This window comes from Danio aesculapii, chromosome 9 (genome assembly GCF_903798145.1).
Source record: "Danio aesculapii chromosome 9, fDanAes4.1, whole genome shotgun sequence".
Lineage (NCBI taxonomy): Eukaryota > Metazoa > Chordata > Actinopteri > Cypriniformes > Danionidae > Danio > Danio aesculapii.
In genome coordinates, this window is record NC_079443.1 from 9,716,411 (window position 1) to 9,739,339 (window position 22,929).

The following is a 22,929-nucleotide window of genomic DNA, read 5'->3' on the forward strand; positions in this document are numbered from 1 at the left end:
TCCCAACTAAGAGTCTGCAGAAAAGTACCTAGAGAAGTATCGTTTTATAAGAAAATACCATTTATACACCAAATACCACATCCAATTTGTCCAAAACAACATTTAGATCACTGATTCTCAGATAGTGGGAAGCATTTTGAGTGGGTCATGGTTAGGGCAGCATGATAATGGAGAAAAAAATCTGATAATATTTCCCTAGATAGATGCCATTCTTATTAGCTATGTTGTTAAATCATGTATTTATGTAATGACATTAAAATAAAAAGGTAAAATATATTTTCAAGATCTAATTCAGACTAAAAAAACTGTCACGGTGCAAACATTTAGTCTTTAAAACACTACGAATGAGTAAAAACACACTCCCAGACACAGACATACTGTCATGCGCTCGTCTGAGCTCCAGTTCAGCGAATGCTTTGAGTAGTGCAAGTCAAACAGTTTATCAAGGATGTACTGCTGGATCGCGTCTCACTATAGTTGTTAAACGTGATATTTAATTAACATTGTCTCTATCTAACGACTCTTCGGTAGTTTTGAATCTGTCAGGTAACGTGTCACAGCGTCAGTACACTGCTTCAATCTTTCGCTTTCAGGCTTGGACTTAGTAAATTTAGTAAAAACCTCAGATACTGTTGGTTGGTTTCTGTTGGTTGTGCACCTTTTTTACCAACCAAGTTTGTGGACGCCATTATAACGACACAGATCACTCTGCCTATTCATGCCAGAGTCCCACAGAAAAAGTGATTGACAGGTGGTAGTTTGTGTGTAACTTATCTTTATTTATTTATGATTTGGTTATGGGTAAAACCAAGACCATGTGGGTCAGATAGTTGAAACAGTAGGCTACAAATAATTAATTTGTTATGAATTAATTATTCATGAATAATTAATTTACCGATGCCTATGACGACGATGCCATCATCCATTGCGATGTTTCACATTACATCAGATGATGCCAAATTGGTCAACATCGCCCAACTCTAACGCTAAAATATAAATACAACAAGTTTTAAAGCTACTTTATCTATAGTTTCAGCAACACACAAATGTCAAACTATGTTATAAGCATTGTGTATCAGCAATGTTTAAAGTTTATTTTCACTTTCTTACAAGGCATCAATGCAGACGAAGACATCTCGCAAGATTTTTGGAGAAGAGATCGAACTCTGCTTTTTTTTTTCTTTTCATAATAGTTAATAATAGTCTGCATAATCTCCCAGCTTTACTCACCAAGTCATCTGCGAGTTCTTGTAATGGTAATGTGCTTTCATAATAATTGAAAGCGAGAGACCACCACAGTGCACCTGTCACTCTCTTTATGTAATTGGTGGTCCCCTACTGAGGGCTCCACATTACGAAACTCATGCTGACCTGAAATGATTTATGAATATGTATAACACTCTGGCCTTGAGGTGCTCCTCCATAAAGTGGAACATGCACTTGTTGTAAACTTGTGTGTTATTAAATGCAAAACAATCCAAAGGGTTCCTAAGTGGAGACCTAGGGTTTCTCTCTCTCTGATTATACAGACTTCCTAGTTTTGAAATGGCCTCAGCATTATGTTTTTCAATGTAGAAAAATCCATGAATATTAAATCCATAACTAGTCCATCCTGCACTGGTCCAGGTCTTACAAAATGGCAGAAAATTTCATGTTTACCGGTAAAACACCCTTTAGAAACAAGATGCTATTGAACAGTCATGTTTACTCCTGTAGGAGTAAGGGGGTTGGGGGTTAGGGGTTGGATAGGCGTTCGGGGGTGAGGTGTCTGAATAACACTGTTGAGAACTGGGTAAGTAACTGTACTGTGGTTAGGGAGTGGTTACTGTACTATGGAGTGGGTTTCGGGCAGCCACTGCGATTGGATACTATCCCTTAGTTGGCAATCAGGGAGAAATAACAAAATGGGAGGGTGGCGGGAGATGGGTCTGAAATACGGGAGACTTCTGGGAAAACGAGAGACTACTGGCAAAACGGGAGTGTTGGCAGGTATGCTTTAAGCAATACTTTAACAACATAGCTTTAGTCAGTTGTATTAATTTTTGTTGCACCCATCTATAAACAATTGTTTATTAGCACAATAACTACATTACCCATGATGCCATACAAAAAATTCCATCACCGAGTTGCAACAAGTAAAATTCACCATAATATTTTCAGACCTCTCTGTAGCAAATTACGTAAAAGTCATGACTGAGCCACCCTATAATCTCAAAATACTTAAGTATTTATATTTTATTCATATCTTTAGCAGTATTTCTCCAATTGTTGATATCCTTGTCACAAAGTTTGAGTCGCAATGCTTCACGGGTTTGTATTTCTTCCCCTTATTGAAGCTTGCATGTGCTTGTACTTGTCTTTTTTATAAAATTGTTTGCTTCAGATCTTACTTTGTAATATTGCAGTTCAACTCAGCTGGTTGGATTGGTGGGGAATGGTTAAAAATGCTCCAACAATGACTTAAAAAAAAAAAAAAACTATTATAAAGAGAATGGAAGGTAAACACTTCAGAAAATACAGCGACTGAGCACTAATGCACTCTCCTGTGCCTTAACAATGAATTTGATTTCTTCTATGACTAAACCAACCAAAGCATTGGCAGATCATTATTATTTCTGCTTTTTTAGAGCTTCCCACATATAACACTTCATGGATGGCTTTCATTATTTCTGACTGTATAAGACATGTTTTGTTTAAGACTTCATAATAGGCTTTGTCTGGTTACAGTAAGAATAATAACCCCTCAGATACAATAATAATAATAGCCCCTCAGAAGATCACACTGTTGATATCTTATCCTCCGCATAACACAAACAGTGCCCAGTAGACAGTATCATCACAAAAAAAAAAAAAACAACTGTACTGCTTAGATATGAACTCTCTTGATACTAAAAGAGAGCTAGTTATTGTGCACGTTCTTGAGAGCCAAATAGTGAGGTAACTGCAAATTAATGTATCATTTGGAATGGATTTTGAGAGCACATTCCAAAATCCAAAGCATTATTATTCAACATTATGCCATCCCTAAAGCTGTTGCCAGTTAAACAGGCATCACATCTCAACAGTGCCACATTGAGTATTTCCAGTGCAGACGTCTTCATTGATTTAAAAAAGGTAATCTAGTATTGTTTTACGTCAGCTAGACCAAACTGTCACATTATTTCACATCGAAATCTCAAGCATGTACTGAAAAGTAGGGTTGCATTTTAGGAGGCTAACAGGGTAGATTAAGCACTTTGCGTTTCACTAGTGACACCCGAGATGCTTGTACCTCAAGAAGCACTGGATGTCACAGGCTCTCTGGTTACTGGATCCCATTCTGTCCTCGGTTTCCTGCCTGTGTCACATGATAGGGGTCAAGGTCACAGGACTGCATGGAAACCAGGAAGTGGATGTAAATAAAGAAAGACGTATAGATGCTGGTCTACAGATATCCTTAATTACGTTGTTGTTCAGATGCAGAGCCTCCCCCCACACCGTAAATAAAAATCTTTAATTATTTAAATGCACAATGAAATATTCACAGCAACAGAATTGTCCCCTACAGAGGGAAGTGAGCTACATGCTAGTGCTTTCTGAAACTGGACACCAACCTTTTAAACCACATCAACTAGAGTATGTAATCACTCACTACCAATACTCTGGTAACTTTACACTGACGTTTCAGATTCGCCACGCTGTGCCAGATAAGCTGTCATAATAAAACATTACAAAAAACAATGCTAAAGCTTTTCCCACATCTTAGTCTTGACGTTTTAATCAATGTGGCGTCAAATGACAGAAGACCTTGTGTGTAAGAAAACAAGTTTGATTTGATTTTGGTTTGAGCAACTGAATGGTTGAATGACAAGAAATTAAAATGTATAAAGTGGTGAGGACCCTCACTAAACAGACTGGAAAAGCTAATCAGGCTAGTAAGATTAATTTGATACACATGCAGATGTGCTGAAGCAGGTTGTAAACATATCTGTATTATGTTGGGTCTCCAGGAGCAGAGTTAAAGACTTTTGGGATGCTTTCACACTTGGTTCAATTTTCTAGTCCAAATTACCATAGTTCAATTGTCCCCCCTTGCCACCTTCTCAGCTGGTTTGTGTTCATACTGTCTATTTTCCTACTGAACACCGGTATGCTTGCGTAATCGAGCTGCTGTTGTGTGTACAGCAGTTGCTAGGTGTTGGATGGCCACGGAAGCCAAAGCGTCAAAAACGGAAAGACATATGCACATCGCAGTCGTTCTGCTTCTACTGAATCTTTTGATTTTGGAAACATACAGAGAACGACAAAAATATTAAAAACATTCAGAACATAATGCTATGCATGCATACGTTGTTTTGGAGAAGAAAAGCAGACATTATTATTGTTGAACTGGGTCAGTCCCGCTTGTCACCAAGGTACATTAGGTGATATATTACGCACACGAATTAACATTATGAAACTAAAGTTTGTTGTAACGGTTGCCAGTTGAATTATGTTACTTTGTATGATTGCTTTCATATTAAAGGTTTGCGCAAACTGTATGGCTAAGGTTTGTGAGTGCTCACCCCAGTTCAGAGGACATTGTTCACACTAGCTAAACAAACCGTACAGTACTTTGACGTCAAAAGAACCAGGGTGTGGACCAAAAGTGCTAGTGTGAAAGCACCCTTGGTCTAATGAACATGGACAAATTGATAACTGAATCAATTTAACAGTTTAGGGTTTTTTGGTCAAAGCACAAAGTCATGACCTAAATATGTGTAGTTCATAAATAAAACATATAACACAACAGCCAGTTGGTTAAGGACAGTTTATGTCATGGTCTATTGAAATTCTTGATTCCTATAAAATTGTTTAAAGCACAGGTAGTTCCAGTTTTCATCACATTTCAAAATAAATGTGATCCCTTTAAAACATTAGTAGTAGCCATAGCAACTCATTGACAGTAGCCGAAGTCTTCATTTTTCTGTGTGATTGAGGACATTGATTTACAATATGCTTCACCAGAAAGCCAATGGCGATCAATCACCCTGGCAATATGCTCAAAAAATTGTGAAGAGGTAGCTAATGTCACTAAGATATTTGATATGCTCGTGTCATTTACCAGCACACACAGTCTCTTTATCCACGTGTCTGGTTCAAAGCGAGATTTAACATGACGTAACTAAAGAAAATCTGGTCAAATATTGCGCTGAAAAGAGCAGTACAGTGGTTCCTCACTATAACGCAGTTCACTTTTCACGGCCTCGCAGTTTGACATACTTTTTTCTACAGCGCAGTGTGTTGTGCATCCTGATTAGCACATTGTGTTCTGCGTCCTGACTGGCTGTAGACCATTGTCAATCAATCTCCTCCGTGCCGTGTCTCCTGTACAGTACAAAATGCATTTAACTTGCCAAATTTAAATAAATCTTTTATCGCTAGCAGTGTGAATCTGAAGTGCTGTACTGTATGTTTGCAAGTTTTCTCCCCACAAAGTCGACAAAACATTTTGCACCACCAAAGGCACCTGCTGGAGCACCCAAAAGACAGAGGAAGAGGCTAATCAATCGCACAAAAAGTTGAACTTCTGGACATGCTAAAAGCTGTTGGGCACCATTACAGAATAAATAAATGAAGATCAAATAGTTTTGATCTTTGGTTTCATTCTATAATACTGGACTTATTTTTATATGAAGGTTTGAACTTTAATTAAAAGAGAAAAGTGTAAAAATGTGAATGCCTGTCTGAGAAAAGTGTATAAAGTTTATGGTGAGGGTTTTTAACCTTAAAACATCTATAATAATTGTAAAAAGTAAAGCTGATGACTTTGCAGATTTCGCCTATTGTGCGTTATTTTTTGAACATAACTCCCACGAATAACGAGGGAATACTGTACTACTTTTAATTTGTCTATAACTTGGTGAATGATCACAGAATAAGCAGAAACTTTACAGAGGCAACCAGTCCTTTGCCTACGTGCTGTGCATTTATATTCCTTTAATGCATGGCAAGCCATTGGCTATAGCCTTTACTTATAAACTTTTAAAGAAAGACCTATTGTGAGCTGAGAGGTTGTTAACAGATGTTATGTGCATTTGTTGATATGTAACAGCTGAATTTGTGGCGATAAACTACATTACTAATGTTTTAGAGAAGATTTTTAAAAAACACTGTGAATTAACAAAGACAATTAAATACCAATTTAATACTTAACATTTATATAGTTTGTATTTCTCTATTTTTAATTTTCCATCACAATGCTGAATGGGATTGTAGTTTTTTCTCAGATTTAATAACCTTGTATCTTGGCAAGTATGTCAGATGATTAATGATGTTTTGTTGCTAAATGTTCAAGCACCGTTGTAATTAATGTAATTTATAATTGTTGTAATTGTAATTAATGTATTCTCTGGTGTCTTCCATATTAACTTGCTTATAACTTTCTTTGATGCTTTAAATTAATTATGTTTAACCTTTTTCTACATAACACAGGTATGTAAAATCAAACCTCTTAATAACAGTAACTTAAATCTGAATGTGGATTTTACAGATAAAAACATGTTTTAAATTGTACCTGATGATGGCACTGATTAATTCTATATTATTTTTTGAAGAAAATAAATCTCTTTTTGTGATGGCCATCCTTTTATCAAAGGTCTGACTGGAGTAAAAAACAGATGGCAGTGTCGATGTGCTCCCATCACTCAAACGTAAACCCACCAGAGGTCATCCTCATAGGGACGCTCTACCTCTTAATGTCCTTATGGCACTCGGAAGCAGGAAACAGCCTTTTAATGCCCCTTAACATGTATTAGCACACGCCTGCTTCATATTTCCTTGTCTCTGCTCTCTGTATCTCACTCCTCCTCTCGTCTGGCTCATCCGCTTCTTATTGATCCACATCGTAGCGTCCCATAACATGCGGAAGATCATGATGTTTAATTATTGATCAGCTTGGTTTTGCCGGAGATTGCGATTGGGAGTGAGAATGAGGCGAGCACAATCTGGCCTTATCAGCATTCAGATCCGGCGGGTGCAGAAGATTGCTTTGAAAATGACAGCAGGAGGAATGAAGTGTTCCCGGACAGGCGCTCTGGTAATGGAGTATCCTTGCTCCATGTCTGAAAGTGATAAGGTCTGAAGAGGCCATCTCTTCTGACAGAGCTGCTGTGTATCATGCCATCCTTTAGATACGGAGTGACATGTGGAGAAGACTCAGATCAGAAACAGAAATTACTGTAGAAACAGTGACCTCAAAAAGAGTTTGGACACTTAAAGAAGATTTTAAAATGTATGACTGTCCTTGAATTACTTACATGTCAAATCCAGTACCATCTATTTTAAAGACGCAGGGTGCCTGTGTGGTTCAGATGTTCACAGTATTGTTGGTTTTATTACCACCAACTCGCATAATAAACTTATTTCCATCTGTGGAAAATTGTGAATTTGTGGAAAGAAATTCTGCATCACCAATGGTGCTGTACCAACCCCCCCCCCAAATCAGAAGGTATCAGCATGCAAAATGCATGTAAGCATCTCCCAACTCCCATTAAAAGGTTATTTCACTCAAAAATGAAACTCATGTTATGAATTATGTACCCTGAATTATGTTGTTCCAAACCCCAGAGACCTTTGTTCATCTTCAGAATACAAATGAAGATATTTTAGATAAAATCCAAGATCTCCCTCATCCTCCGTACACAGCAACAATCTCAACTCAAAGTCTAGAAAAATACCAACGAAGACTACCTCAAAACAGATCATATAGTTATTTCAACTTACTTTAATAGCTTTATAATATTCAGATTTGATACTTTTGTGTGCACATACAACAAAAGAATAAGAATTTTATTCAACAGTTGCTTCTACTCAGTGTCAATGTAAGGTGCAGATTCATGAGTGCGCTTGCCCTATACTGACATTGAGGGAAAAAAACATAGATAGATAGTTGTTGTCTTTGTTTGATGTGCGCACAAAAGTATGCTCGTAGCTTCATAATATTCATATTGAACCACTAAAGACACATGGGCTATTTTTTTGTACCTTGCTGGACTGAACTGAATGACCAACACTATCTCACAGCAATTCGTAACTTTTTGATTTAGTGGCTAACTCATATGAATTCATACAATCGAACTTGTACTCGAACAATTTAGTAAGATTTGCTTATGCCCCAATGACGGTAGGGTTTAGGGGCAAGGTTGGGTGCCATGCCTCCTTTTTAAAATCATACATTATTGTACGACTGCTTCAGCCACTAACGTGAGGCTAAACATGAGGCTGTGTAACTATTAACAGAATTCTCATTTTTTGATAGAGAATGTACAATTGGTATGCAGAATGTTTGAGATCCTTTATATTTATGAAATAATTGATTTATTATTTGCTTAAAGCCCAGAGTCTGAAATCATGTTGCTGATCTTTGTGCAATATGAATCAAAGAAACCGTGTACTCTTAATGTCAATCCAGTCTTTTTATATAAGTTTCCTTGGCTTTCAGTAACATCTACTACACTCCTTCAGGTAATCACGTATACTGTACCACATAGTTCCATGCAGTGAAAAGAATGAATGACATGCTATTTATATGCATTTTGAATGTTTTCTCTGTCTGTCTTTTTTTCCTCTCTTCCAGAGAAGTCATCTCAACTTCTCGCCCTTCGGTGCAGGGGCAGCGCTGTAGGCTGGAGGGCTGAATGAGCCCTCAGGCCTGTGTAGGGATGGGGTGAGTCTGGTCTATAGCACAGTACCTCACTGCCCTTCACCTCGCAATTCCTGTCTTTTACGTTTTCCTTTTTTTGCCTCCCATACTTTTGAAGGAAACTGCAGTTCTTACAATATCTAGGAAGTGATAGGAAAGATGCAGTCACGGTATAAATTATTAAAAAAATAGTTCATTCAAAAATGAAAACCACCATCATTTTCTCATCTACTTATGACGTTCCAAATTTGGTACTTTTTGTCAGTGTGAAAACACTCAAATAATGTTTCCAGTAAAACTGTAAGTTTAATTGACATTATCAACAATAAAAATGTAATTGTTGATTAGTATTTTAATCATGTTGTGCCAGAATGTAGTTCTAAGCTTCCAAGTTCAAACCGCACATTGACCAATCAGTTTTCCTACTAGTGCCTACAGCACCGAATAAACTTGAATGAGCATAAGAAGGTATGTTGAAAGACAGTACAATTTAATTATGTAATCAAATGAAATTAACTAAATGGAACGCCTAAACAATGTGTCATGTTACTTCAGGAAAGCACATATTTATCACACTTTTTTGGTATAAAAAAATACGTTTAAGGGGAAAACCCTATTGTTAAAGAAAGCTTGGGTTGTAACTGGTGGTAGAGTTTGCTATTGGGTGAACTATTGATAATGTAAGGTACAGTTAGCATGTAATGGAGCAAGCTCTTCAAACAGTTAGAACTAAATCAGCCATTGTTTACTTGAAAACGAGCTGCAGTTTTTATTGAATATCCCCCATTTCTCACCGCTGGCTCTTGTTTTGTTGCTGCATACATAGCAAACCTATTCTTTTCTTGATCCCTTATTTAATCAGTCTCTTCACGTTCTGCTTTCTTTCGTTTTCCAAGTTTTGCTCATTGACTTTCCTTTGACATGAAGGCTCTTTTCGGAGTTATTCCTCATGCAGAGATGTTCACTGTTGCCTGCTGAATCATGCTTTACAGGGAGCGTTGAACACAGCCTGAATCAATGCCACTTGCTCTTATGTTTCAACCACAAATAAATGTTCACATGTGCTGCACATATGGACAGAGGAAACTGTGTAACTGATGGCCACTATATTTGATTAAAAATGAGTTATCAATAATGAGACTTAAATTTCCACTGTTACTATATAAACTCACCTATTTTGAGTAGCAGTAGTTTGATCGATACTATTTTACCACTAAGACATGGGTTGCCTCCAAAATCGCCTACTACTCATTAGGTACTACATTTCAATTAGAATTTACTACATGACTGTTTGAAAAGTACGTTCTATACAGTATGAATGTGAGTAATATGAATTGAACTTGGACATACTACATCTACCATTTGCCATCATCATGTGATCTACCCACATCAGTTGCATCACTTCCATTCATGAATTCTCTCGCGTGGCATTATGAGATAGCGTAGCATCCATCGAATGTACACACAATCTCACAGGAAGTAGTAGGTCATCTGGGTACTTTTTGCAAACTGTTTTTCGAATTCTATGAATTTAGACATACTACTCGGCTCAAATACTGTTTTTAGCATACTATATAGTATGAAAGTATGCGATTTTGGACGCAGCAACAGAGCATGTTCTGCTAGAAAACACAGGAAGTTGTGCTGTGTTGCATCAAGCAACCACCACTGTTCAGAGCAGAAAAGAAGAAATAAAAATGTGCTAGCAGTATGTCTTCTACTTGGGACTGGGATATTTCAGACTGGACCAGTAAAACAGATGGTTTCCCAAGTATTAGCAACTAATTAGCTAAACTAAATAAAGCATTTGAAAATTCTTCACCCAACTGATCACTATGGTTTCACAAATGCTACCGCATAGGATGTGCCATGCCAGAATCAACAAAGTTTGGAAGGGTCATCCAAACAAAGTGAAAAGTTTTTATAAACAGATAAAAAAAAGATAGAAGTTCTTAAGATAACTGAAAAATTTCAACTGTATTGTATTCCAGAAACCAGCCACTGTCCGCCATCAAAACTGTGAATTTCACTGCTTTAGAAGCCCTAGTATGGGTTGTTTGGTTGCAATTACATCTACCAATACAAGTATAAAAATATAAGTTGCTAGACTTTTTTATATTAACACATTTTTTATATTAACACATTGGTTATACAGTGCCTATAGAAAAGCATACCCCTTTGGAATAATTACTTTATTTGACATACAGCCTGAAATCAAATCCCATTCCAAATAACTTTTCCAGCCTTTAAAATATATTTGTAGCCTTCTCCTATCCTGTGCCTTTCAACAACTTTATCCTGAAGGTCTTATTAAAGCAGGCCGGGTGTAATGTAATTAAAACTATAGATTTGCACAGGGTATGATGATTTTCTGTAGGCACTATATACACATACACACATGCACAGTATTGGATCAGCACAAGGTATCGGTCAAAACCCTGGGCCCAAGTATTGGAATTGGTATTGGAAAGGGTATCTCTAACATACATCATAGCAACATGTCAAAGGTCAACGTTTGTTTTGAATAAAAGCACAGTAAAAAGTATTTAGTACAGTAACAATCAACAAGACCAAAATTAAAACTAAAACGTAGATGTAACAAAATTAGCATAAGCATTAAGTTGTTGTATACTGTACTTAGGCCCAATCCCAATTCTATTTTTGTAAGGGGAAGGGCTTCAAAATTTACCCCTAAAAATTGGGACAGCACTACAACACCTGCACACGTCATCATATGTCATCGCGATCTCTTGCTTCATGTGAGATCAGATGATCGCGACTGCTGTAGTTATTACAGTTGTGCTATTTTTTTGGTTTTCATCTTCAGGAAATAACATATATTATTTTATCATAACGATCTAATGTGGCAATAAGATCTTAATGTACTGTGTATTTACACAGTGGCCATATTCATCTATGTAAACACACAAACACAACATTAACATTATAACAAAAAGCTCATTCTCAGCCTCAGGTATTCCAGTGTCATCGAGTAACAGAATGTTGTGGGGCTGCTGTATAGGAGTTATGATTAGGGATTATAGATCGCAAAATTTAGCAGGTGTTTTTTTTAAAGCATGACGGTTTAACATGAACGCGGTTATGAATATAATAAAACATTTGTTACTCTTGATTTGTGGATCACCTTACTTCTGGGTTCAGCAATACTGCCGTTGTGGCTGGTGTATTCTGGGAAATTTTCTTGCCCCTTGGTTTCAAGTGTGATCCTGAAAAATCTTCGTTTGAAAGGGGTGTTCACCCTTTCCCCTTAGCCCTACGCCTTTAAGCTAAAGAGAATTGGCACACCCCTACCCCTTGGCGTGTACATGCAAAACGAGGGTTAGGGGTAAGGGGAAGGGCTAAGGGGTAGAATTGGAATTGGGCCTTATTTATGTGTCAGGTACTCAAGTAAACATAACGTTCATTCATTCCATACACAGCATTAGCGTGTGTGGCTGTTATCATGAGGCATTTGTTGTTATCCTTGAACTCTGTTGTTCACTTTACCTCAGGCGTCCTCCTGCTTCTTGGCTGTAAGCTAATATAGGTTTAGGAGTCACTCAGGGTGTCAGATCAGCCTATAAAACCTTTAAATTATCAGGATTCTCTAGACTTGGCCTGCCACAACCTGGTTTGATACGCCTCTTGGAGCTTTTTGATGTCCTCAAATGTTCTGAAGGATTTTCAGGAACATGAAGAGAAACAGCTGAGATGTGTTTGTTAGAGGATTATGGGCTAGCCCTTTTAATTACCGGTCCTTCTGCACCCATAGGAATTCAATTACTGGTAAAGAGCATGAACTTGGACCAAGCCAAGGATCATATGTTGGTGTTTGTTTGTTAGGTACTGCGGCATTGCCAAAGACATGCTTAAGAGTTTCTCAGAAGATGTTGAAGTGCATTTGGAAAAATTGGCAAATATTTAAATCCATGTCAACCATATGCAGGTTGGTAATCACCCATCATTTGGCTAGGATTGTTTTGAACTCAAGGAGGCTGCACCACTTCAAGTGCATGCACATCTTAATCCTAATCCCATGTCTTTTTTTAATGCACATGACCAAGCTCAGTGACATTGGTTGAAAACAAGCTAGTTAAAGACTTTTTCTTCTTTTAGTGGTTTTAATTAGATCAGGCTAGATTTGCACAAGGGGTCCACACAACAATACTGTTCCATTCACCACTGCTGCTTGTCAACTGATCCACAGAAGTCACTCAATTTGACATTAAGTTCCTCTGTTTGTGGAGACTAATCTTCAATAAACACAGTTTGCAAGTGTACTGGATGGAAGACTTTCAGAGAAGTCCATCAGGTTCCAAATAGTTTGAAGAAACATGATGACAACTGGAAGCCAAAGGGTTCAAAAACAACTGGCAGTGTGCTTGATAGATGAGATACGATGAATAATCCAGGTCTAAATGAGCACGAAACCCCACTGAATCCTCAGAAATGGAACATCTGCAGTTCATAGAATTATACAGACGCTTCCATGTTTGTTTATCAAAGATTATGGCTAATCTCATAATGCTTGCAGATATCAGTAAGACTTCAGTATGCTCAGCTGTTTTCCATGTTACTTGTTTTAACACCATTAGTCAGATTTTCTAAATCATCACAAAATCAGTGCTTCAGTTCCATCTTGCAGTAAGGCAGAAAACAGGCAACACATTTAGCAAAAAGTCCCCATTATAGACATGGTTCATTAGTTCTACTATAGTAGTACTGTACTATGGTATTTTTGAAAATACAAAGTAAATACTATTATATTTACAGTACGGTATAAATAAGATAATCAGTCAATACTATGATACATGTCAAAAACTGTAAAAAAATGTGAAGTATTATCTATATGCTGTAATCATTAATACATTACAATGATATACTTAAAATCTAGGCTATGTCTCTCAAACACTACATTGCCAAAAGTTTTGGGACATCTCTCTGTACATACATGAACTTTAAATGACATCCCAAAGTTAATCTGTAGGGTCTAACATGGAGTTGGCCCATCATTTGCAGCTATAACAGCTGGACATTTTTGTCCATTCTTCCTAGATGCACATATTTTGAGGTCAGGCACTGATATTGAATGAGAAGAATTACAGTCTCCACTCTAATTTCCACAAAAGGTGTTCATTGGGTTGAGGACTCAAGTCAGTTAAGTTCCTCTATACCAAGCTCCTCATCCATGTCTTTGTATATCTTGCATTGTACACCAGTGCTTAGTCATGTTGGAACAGGAAGGGTCATGCCCAAACAGTTCACACAAAGTTGGAAGCATGAAACAGTCCAAAATGTCTTGGTATGCTGAAGTATTAAGAGTTCCTTTCACTGAAACTAACAGGCCAACAGACCCACACCATAATTACCCCTTCACCAAATTGACTCTTGACACAATGCAATCAGGCATTTTTCTTCAATGCAGGCAGCAACAAGGCATTGGTGATTATTCTTATTGCTTAAAAAAAATTAAAAAAATCTATAAACTGGGATCCATCATCCCAAGGGGTGGGACAGAGTAAAATAGGAGGAGCTTACTAATCTTATTAAAGTTTAAATGACAAGAGTCATTGGAGAATGAAACTCCAATTGAGAGATTAACACACAGCTCTTTATAGACCATAGTCTATAAAGTGTATTCACCCTTTAAAACTCAAAACACAAACTTTTTTGGCTCTAACGCTCACCGCTGATAATCAAGCAGTAATACAGGTACTGAAAAATAGCCATGGATATCACAGCAGATCCATGATAGACGTGGTGGAGAAAACCCATTCTGCAGACAGGCTGGTGTAACAGCTGAGAGAATGGAGTAAACGTTACCTCACTAAAATAGCAGTAGTCAACGGATCCACAGATAGAAGCATAGATGGAATTTTACATCTTTTGTTTCCTCTCCTGAAATGACATAGTCGGTCCTGAATTCTGCTGTAACTTCGGTCTCAGTGAAAGATTCACAAGCTGAAAATTGTGAACAGTTGTCTGATTTTTAAGCAGTTAGAGCATTTTAATTACTCCCACTCGCCTACTTCACCATAGTAAGCTATACTGCGATGTAGTGCAAAAAAGATGAATGACAAATGACATCAGGACAAAATAACCTGTTATGATCTATTACTGAACAGACACTGAATAGTCTGTCTGCACCCCAATGCATCGAAAAAGTAACTTGATTAATTAAATTATCTCAAAGGGACATTTATTAAATATATATATATTTTTTTTAATTTAATCTCCAACCATACTAGTCAGTTGATTACTGTGGCCGGGAAGTGCAAAACAATATTACAAAGTGTGTAACGCTTTTACGAAGCTTGAGACAAATTTACATTTTGAGAAACCTTTTTACCTATCATAAGACACAATTACATTGGAAAAACTATTTTACCAAGGACAAAACAAATGTACATTTTAGAAAAAAAATTAACAAGACGCAAAACACTTTTACCAGTCCCGAAACAAATTTACAATGACAGATTCTTTACGGAAAGGGACTATACCACACACCGGAAAATATTAGCTCGTATGTGACTTTGTAGACACAGGTTAACACGAGTCCAAAGACAGTTATACAACTATAAAAATCATGGTTTGACCAACTGCGATAAAGCATCGTTTTGTCCTTTCGAGCTATTCTGAGAAAACATTAGTGTGAGAGTATGTAGAAACATGTAAATGCAAGTACACGTCTACAACCTCAACGTGTACACCGGAATAGCTCAGTTAGGTTGATTGATACATGTGCTAAACCTTTTGACTTGGGTTCGAATCCCGTTGATGACATGTCAGTTATAGATATTTCTTTACATTAATATTGGTTATATACTGTTCTGCCACACAAATATTAAAATAAATAATGTTTACAATGACACTGACACCAAGTAATAAGATTATTTATTCGGGATGGGCATGTTTTGTTGCTGTGAAAAAGTGACGAATCTGCCAATGTGCAAATGTGAATAGTTTACATTTGGAAAAGGGTCCTCAGTTAACACAGGCACCAGTTAAACCGTAACACCGGCTTTGTTCAGCTTACTTTAAGTGTCCTCAAGCAGATGCTTACACCGTGTAGAATTGACATCATGTCCACGATTACAGCATAAGAGTGGCCCTCATTAAAATATTGAACACATTGATGCAGTTTGTCTGTTGTTTCCTTCTGGGCGGCGTACTTTATAAACTCCAAACACCAACCACATGTAAAGCAAAACCGTGCTAAGCTGCTGATGTGTTTGCCACGAAACGGGAAAAACAACCCTGGACCGTTCGGTCACCATAAATTTATTTACTCCAAGTACTCCTCAAAACGAGTTTACCGTGCTCACCATCAACGACAACAACACTTTTCCCCATGTCACTTCCGGTGTGTGGTACATTCCCTTTACGTAAAGAATCTGTAATTGTAAATGCATTTCGGGACTGGTAAAAGTGTTTTGCGTCTTGTTATTTTTTTTTCTAAAATGTAAATTCGTTTGTCCGTGGTAAAATCATTTTTCCAGTGTAATTGTGTCTTATGATAGGTAAAAAATGTCTAAATTTGTTTCGAGCTTCGTAAAAGTGTTTCACACTTTGTAATATTGTTTTGCACTTCCTGGCCTCCGTAGTTGAGGCTTTTTAAAAATCTGCTTTTTAATTGTTCAACTGAGCTAATAGACAAAAAACTATTCTATTTTAATATAATTTTATCAACTCTAGTTACACACCAGTTTTATACCTTTTCCCCTGCTTATCTATGATCAGAACAGACATGCAACACATTTCCAGCTTGTGACCCCACCAGTTGAGACACTTTGACAAATGCCAAAAAAGCATGAGCCATGAAAAGCTATTTTATCAGTCATCATTACTGCCACCACAATATGAATGCATCCTGTGTTGCCATTCACAACTTAGATAAGATATATAATATTCTCTCATATAAAAGGACAATAGAGCGAACATTAAAGGTGGAGAAAGTGACGTGTATGTTCCACCCAGTGAAAAAGACCCATAATATGCGTGTTAATAATGATTCCCTGACCTTTGCCCTCTGAATCCAGATTGCTTTAGTAAATGTTTGGGGCAAATGCAGCATCGTCCTCATAGATGATAAGAGCGTGATGAGGCGCACATGTCCCCACTGACCTTTCACTGCGCTGACATTCAAGCTTGACCCGTATTGAGTACCAGCCTATATCTCATGAAGGGGTGATTTGGGCTGAATGTCAGGCCACGGGCCGCCCCCCTCCCCTGGGACTGCTTATTTCCATGTGTCCTCCCCTTCTCTGCTGACCAGCTGCCCTTATTTACATGCACACTTTCAAAATTACAGCTCTGTGGTTTGGCATGTTCTGTTATTATTGTGCTGTTTGAGGATTTAAAAATACCATGCTTTAGCAATGACAAGTATATGTTGGTAATATATGTATTATTATTGAGGGATTTTACATAATTAAAAAAAGATAAAAACAAGATAGTTTGAGTGTGTTTGATTTAAAGTAAATGTTATCCTTTAAAAAAGAAAAAAAAAGAATATTACCAAATTAAGGAATTGTTACTGTTGGTAAAATATATATTATAGCACATCTTTTTTGTGAATCTCATATCGAAACATCGTTTTCATCCTAAGAACTATGTAAGATAAGATCAGTTTAATCAGCAAAATATGTTTTTTAATGATATATATATATATATATATATATATATATATATATATATATATATATATATATATATATATATATATAATATAATATAAGATTCTGACGGCATGATAACCTTGGATAAAAATAACTCGGTATTGTGATTACTGTTCTAAAATGTTAAAATGTTCTTTTTAAATGTCTGGGTAAAAAAAATTACAAAAAATTTCCCCTTTGAAAACAATATATTTTTATTTTTTGAAAGATTTATAATATTTTGGAACAGTAAACATTTCAGGCTAATTTATATATGTATATACATACATATATATACATGCATACATATATATACACTATGCATACATATATATATATATATATATATATATATATATATATATATATACACACATACATACATATATACACACACATATATATAATTGGGGTGGGGGGCTTTTTCTTGTTTGGAAACCTCCAGAGAGCCCATCTCATCTGAATTGCAAAGCTTGAACCACTGAATATTCTGTCAATTGATTGTCAAAGAACTGGATGTCCCCACTGGATTGAGAGGCAGGTCTATATTTAGAGTGTAAGTGGTCGTGTTGCCCGCCTGTCTGTATCCACATCTCTAAGTGTGCATGCGTGCCCTTTGATGAAGCACATAAATAATGCAAGGTTAAACATAATGATTTTTTCCTGAATATGAGTAGCTGCAAATGATCCAGGTGGTCTGTGTGTGGCTTTGTGTACTGTCCAGATTGCATTACAGGTGTGAATGGCAGTGATTGACATAGACTTCGTGCTTGGTTTTAATGAGCGTGTGTGGTTTGTTTGGTTGGGTACACTGTGCCCCATCTTTGTGCTTCTCTTCTGCTCGGATAGTGATGTCAGAACTGTGAAGCGACAGTGAGGTGTAAATTATGGATCAGTACTTTCCAGCAGAACGTGGGTGTGTGTTTGTCTGTAAATGGATTCCTAGAAAACGCTGCTGATATACTGTAACATCACCACTCTCACAATGTTTCCGGATGAGTTGCCTTTCAGAGCACGCCAGAGAGGTAAAATAGGCCAGGGCTGTCCCGTTACGTCATTTGAGATACTCTAACAGCACTAGTTGGGTTTCCATAACCCAGGGTTAATGTGCAGTTTTAAGTGTCGTGAAAAAATATGCCAAATAAAAATTCCTCAAATTGCCAAAAAGTTTTTCAGCTCACTTGAGGTGGTGTTGGACTTGTAAAAAAGGGTTTTTAAGAGTTCAGGAGCGGGAGAAAGCCCTAAGCTCAGAAGATCCTTGAGATTGGGGCTCCCTCCAGTTTGAAGGGCGAGAGGGCAGTCTGAGCTCAGGTAGATCTTGAGAACTCCCCTGCTTGTTATGGCTAATGAGTTAGGATTTGCTATGAGATATAGCCGACTAAGAGTTCGTCATGATGCCACTATGGATTAGTCAATTTACTTATGTTGTCTTTGGATGGTGGGAGGAACTCAGGAACCCATGGGAAAACTTATGCATGCATAGGTAGAAAATGAAGAATAGGATATTCTTTCAACCACTTCATTTGAGCGTAAAATCTTTTTTATCCCATTTGGAGGTTATTGTGAAATGTATGTTCCATATTTTCTGTTCTCTCAATTTGAAAAGCTACTCAAATGTACATGAAAGTTTTCAGTTGAAAAAATTGGAGACCTGATCTCATTAGCAATTGCAGAAGTCTAAATGACTGAAAATTTCCTGTCAAATGGGATGCTTCACCTGGAGCAACCTTGCTCAAGGACAGTAATAGCTTCAGGGTTCAGTCCAGGTTAACAGCCCAGATTTGCACTTGTTAAGCTCCATAAGTTACGTACAAAAGACTGTTTGTAACGTCCATTAACTTCAACAATAATAACTTATGACAGTCTTTCATTTGGCATTACAGTTCTGCCCTTACTCAATCTGTGCCAACACACTCAGTTGGCATCATATTAGTGAGAGAGAACAAATGGAAAGGGGGGTTTCTCTTTGGCTAAACTAAAGCCATGTGATTTCCTCTTAACACTTCATCCGTCATGAATGGATCAGAGGCACAGTCAGAGGTCCTGTTCCATTTGTGGCATTTACCAGCTGCACATGATTGGGATGAATTGATTTATCTGTTTATTGATTGGGCTTGTATGATGGATGAGAGATGCCCGAGGGTGGGTTTTGTGTATAGTTGATTTTCCTGTTGCATCAAGAAGAATGTCAGGAGAGTTGTGTTTGTTTTACATCAGTAGGTCCTTTTTTACAGGTTCACACTCATTTTACACATTCACACTCCTTTCTAATTTGCTTTACACTGCAAAAATAAAGGTTCTTTAAAAAAATCATCCATATAATGACTTGCATACCAATCTTATATAATGAATACAAGAGTGAAGGATCTGTGTCAGATTCTTACACATCTAAGAACGCATTTTATGTGCATGTTTTTTTTCTTTTCTACATCATGGAAACATGTGTTTGCCTACAGTAATCCATCAAATGCTGGGCACATTTATTTTGCTGCTTAGATGCTTTGACTCCTATCATTTGTGTTATTGTAATTATATGTAAATTATATCAAATTTACAGTGTACAATATTGGTGTTATGTTCAGTTTGATCATTATTTTAAGTAATGTAGATACTCAGCAGTCATAGTAGACAGCCATGCTCCTGGAGGGAAACCATAATGCAGAGCTTAGCCCAGATCAAACATACCTGAAGCAACTCCTCAAAGGATTCAAGACTACGAGAAAATATCAGGCAGGTGTTTAGGAGCCTGGGTTGTAGCTAAAGTGTACAAAAGGAAGTTCTCTTGGAACAAGGTTGACAACCCCTGGTGAAGATACATTCATTATACACTGTACTAAAATGACCTCTTATATCCTCAGGTGCCCCAGAGGTCACGTGTGTGTGGGGAACAGCGGGCCACTCTGCAGGAATTACTGCGCTGGCGGAGAAGTGTCTGCGATGGCCGACCAGACTGGCAGAACGCTTGGCTCCACACAAACCCCTCACCCACCCTAACAGTCAAGACCAAGAGCCCCAGAAAGAAAGCATCACCCTAGAGACTGTGGTCTTCCTGAGTTCACCTTCAGTTAAACCCCACTCCTTAGGCCTGATGATCCATTTTTATGTTTTACCCTTTGCATAGGGGTAGCATCTTCAGAGTCAGACTCGGAACTCATGAAAGGATGGCGTTCCATCCTAAATTGTTCTTGTTCCTCTTCTCTTTTGAAATGGAAAATTGTTTGACATTCTCTTTACAACTAATGGCCAAATAATATGGAGACCACCAAGCCCTATCCTGAATAGTCATTGCCAGGCAGATGAAAGGGAAAATGGCTTTTATGAATCCCCATTTGCGGTGTCCTAAATGTTAAGCCTTTTGGAGAAAAAAAAAAAATCTCATGTCGTCTTGATTGCTACTCATCAATGCTATCTTAGGGCTGTGCAAACATATCTCCACTGTGCTGCAGTGTGTTATAGTCTACATCGTGGGCCAAATTTTAGGTTTAAACCCTGGTGCTGGTTGCTCCACATGTGGCTGTTGTTGCCTGGGTTGGGTAAAAAGTGCCAGTTCTGTTCCAACTCAAGCACCTGAGGCATGTGGTAGTGACTGACCTTAAAGTTTACAAGACAAAAAAAAAAACTTTGTGTTGGTGTCTTGGTCTAGCTTTGTGAACGAAGTCCTTCAGGTTCAGAGAAGCAGCTACACCTCATGCTTTATCAGGTGCTTTGGTTACCCTCTATCAGAGGTGGCAACCATCACACACACAGGTTGTGACCTTGCAAAAAGGTCAGGGTTCAGGGAAATCACCAGTAACATCACAGGTCCACAACATTTCCACCAGCTTCTGGACTACATCCATCATTAAATCTAGGCTAATGTGTGGAAACTTCTGCAACATGAAACCATTAGATTTCTGAAGACAAACTTGAAGATGCTTGATTTATATTGAATGGTTAAAGAGCACAATTCTCCAAATACAACATTAGATGAAACAACGATTCCTAGTGATGGATAGTACTGCCGATTTGACTCTGATCTATTGTTTGTGGACCTTCTCCTCAAAGGTGCTTATGTATGAATGCTTGGTTGTATGGAAACATGTTAGTACCTTAGTACCCATGTACAAACAGCACAAGTTCCAGAATGTTCATCTCTCTTAAAGTTCCTAAAAAGTGAAGGTACGCAGATACCTCCAAAAAAGTTCAAGGCACTTGGTTTATCCATAGAGCGCACATACAGATTTATTACCTGAAAGACCTTGGGTAAATATTTTTTGGACCTTAAACACTAGGTTTGCAACTAGAGACCAACCATAAGCATGAGTTGAGCTTTGCAACTGACATACAGGCACTTTTCTGAGAATAAGCAGAACTTCAAGTCCTTCAGGTTTGGGCTAAATAGATGGGTTATGTACAGATTGTGAATGTTTACAAGTATAATGACAAACTATTGTCTTTATAATAGAAAGATGTCCCTAAATGTTTAGGGACACAATGGAAAAGGGATTAAGATGGTTTTATAGTGTGAATATCATTTAGTACAGGAAGATTGTTTATTCATGGTGAATTCCTTAGCCGGTCTCCATCCAACAGGACTGTGGTCAATGTTTAAAAATATTTAATGTATTGTACAGAACGTTGTGTTGTGCAAGAATGTTTCAGTTGCACTTTGCCCGCTGTTTGTTTAAGCTTCATTAAGAGAGTTACTTCCTGCCTGTGTGCTTATTCTGAAGGCGGCGTCTTGTCTTGCTGGGTAAAATGGGGTCCCCAAATGTTAAACCTTATAAAAGAAACGTCCATGCAGCCCCTCCAACACAATGATCCATTTCAAGGTCTTTGGACTTGAATTTTGAATGTGCATAGATTAAGTCAGAGAATTTGTCAGAGAACTTATAATTTTTTTTTAATGATTGTATTCAAACTTTAATTTTCAAGGTGAAAGTTGATACAAAATTCAACCAACATTGTAGAGATGATTTTAAGGTCTAGTTTTGGAGTCATTCTTTCTGGCTCTATAATGATATCAAACAGCTCTATAATAGGCCTATGTATCTCATATCTTCTGTCTCTTATCTTCCCAAGTAATGTGAATAGTCCCTTTCCCCATTCCATTGGACGGTGGTTTAAGCATCTTTTACTGCTGTGCAGTCCTGCAGATCAGAGACGCATATTAAAATCACTGTGCAGGCCAGTGTTGAAGAAGACCGAATATCATTTTCGGAGGATATGACTAGAAAAGCTGCTTTGCATTGCTATTGCTTAACAGGGTTACGGTACTATTATTTGAAGCATTTATTTATTGACAAGAAAAATTCTATTTTATAATGTCTATGGTATTGGGCTAATACTATAAATCAAAAAGGAATGAAAAAGAAAATGTACAGTACTAGCCCAATTTTTACTCTGTTGTTGAAAAAGGAACGTATGTTAACGCATGAGATCTCTCTTAGGTACATGGCCCGTCTGTATGTTTTTTGCTGTGCTTAGGTCTGATACGTTGTGGAGATATACACATCATTGGATCATGCCCTTTCTGTGTAGAACTTTGGAATCATCCAGACGTAATGTTATGAACTTCCTCTCACCCTGCCAGCCCAACACATCCTCATTTTAATGGAGCTGATTGATTTT

The 22,929-nt window shown here is 37.5% G+C and overlaps 1 protein-coding gene across 1 annotated transcript in view; it reads left to right on the forward strand.

The window, feature by feature from the left end:
• The window catches only part of myo16 (myosin XVI), a 255,324-nt gene extending 233,620 nt beyond the window's left edge, over positions 1 to 21,704 (forward strand). The window contains 1 exon segment of the mRNA XM_056464750.1: positions 20,178 to 21,704. Within this exon segment, the coding sequence (XP_056320725.1) occupies positions 20,178 to 20,354 (177 nt within the window). The 3' untranslated portion in view covers positions 20,355 to 21,704.
• Positions 21,705 to 22,929: the final 1,225 nt, after the last annotated feature.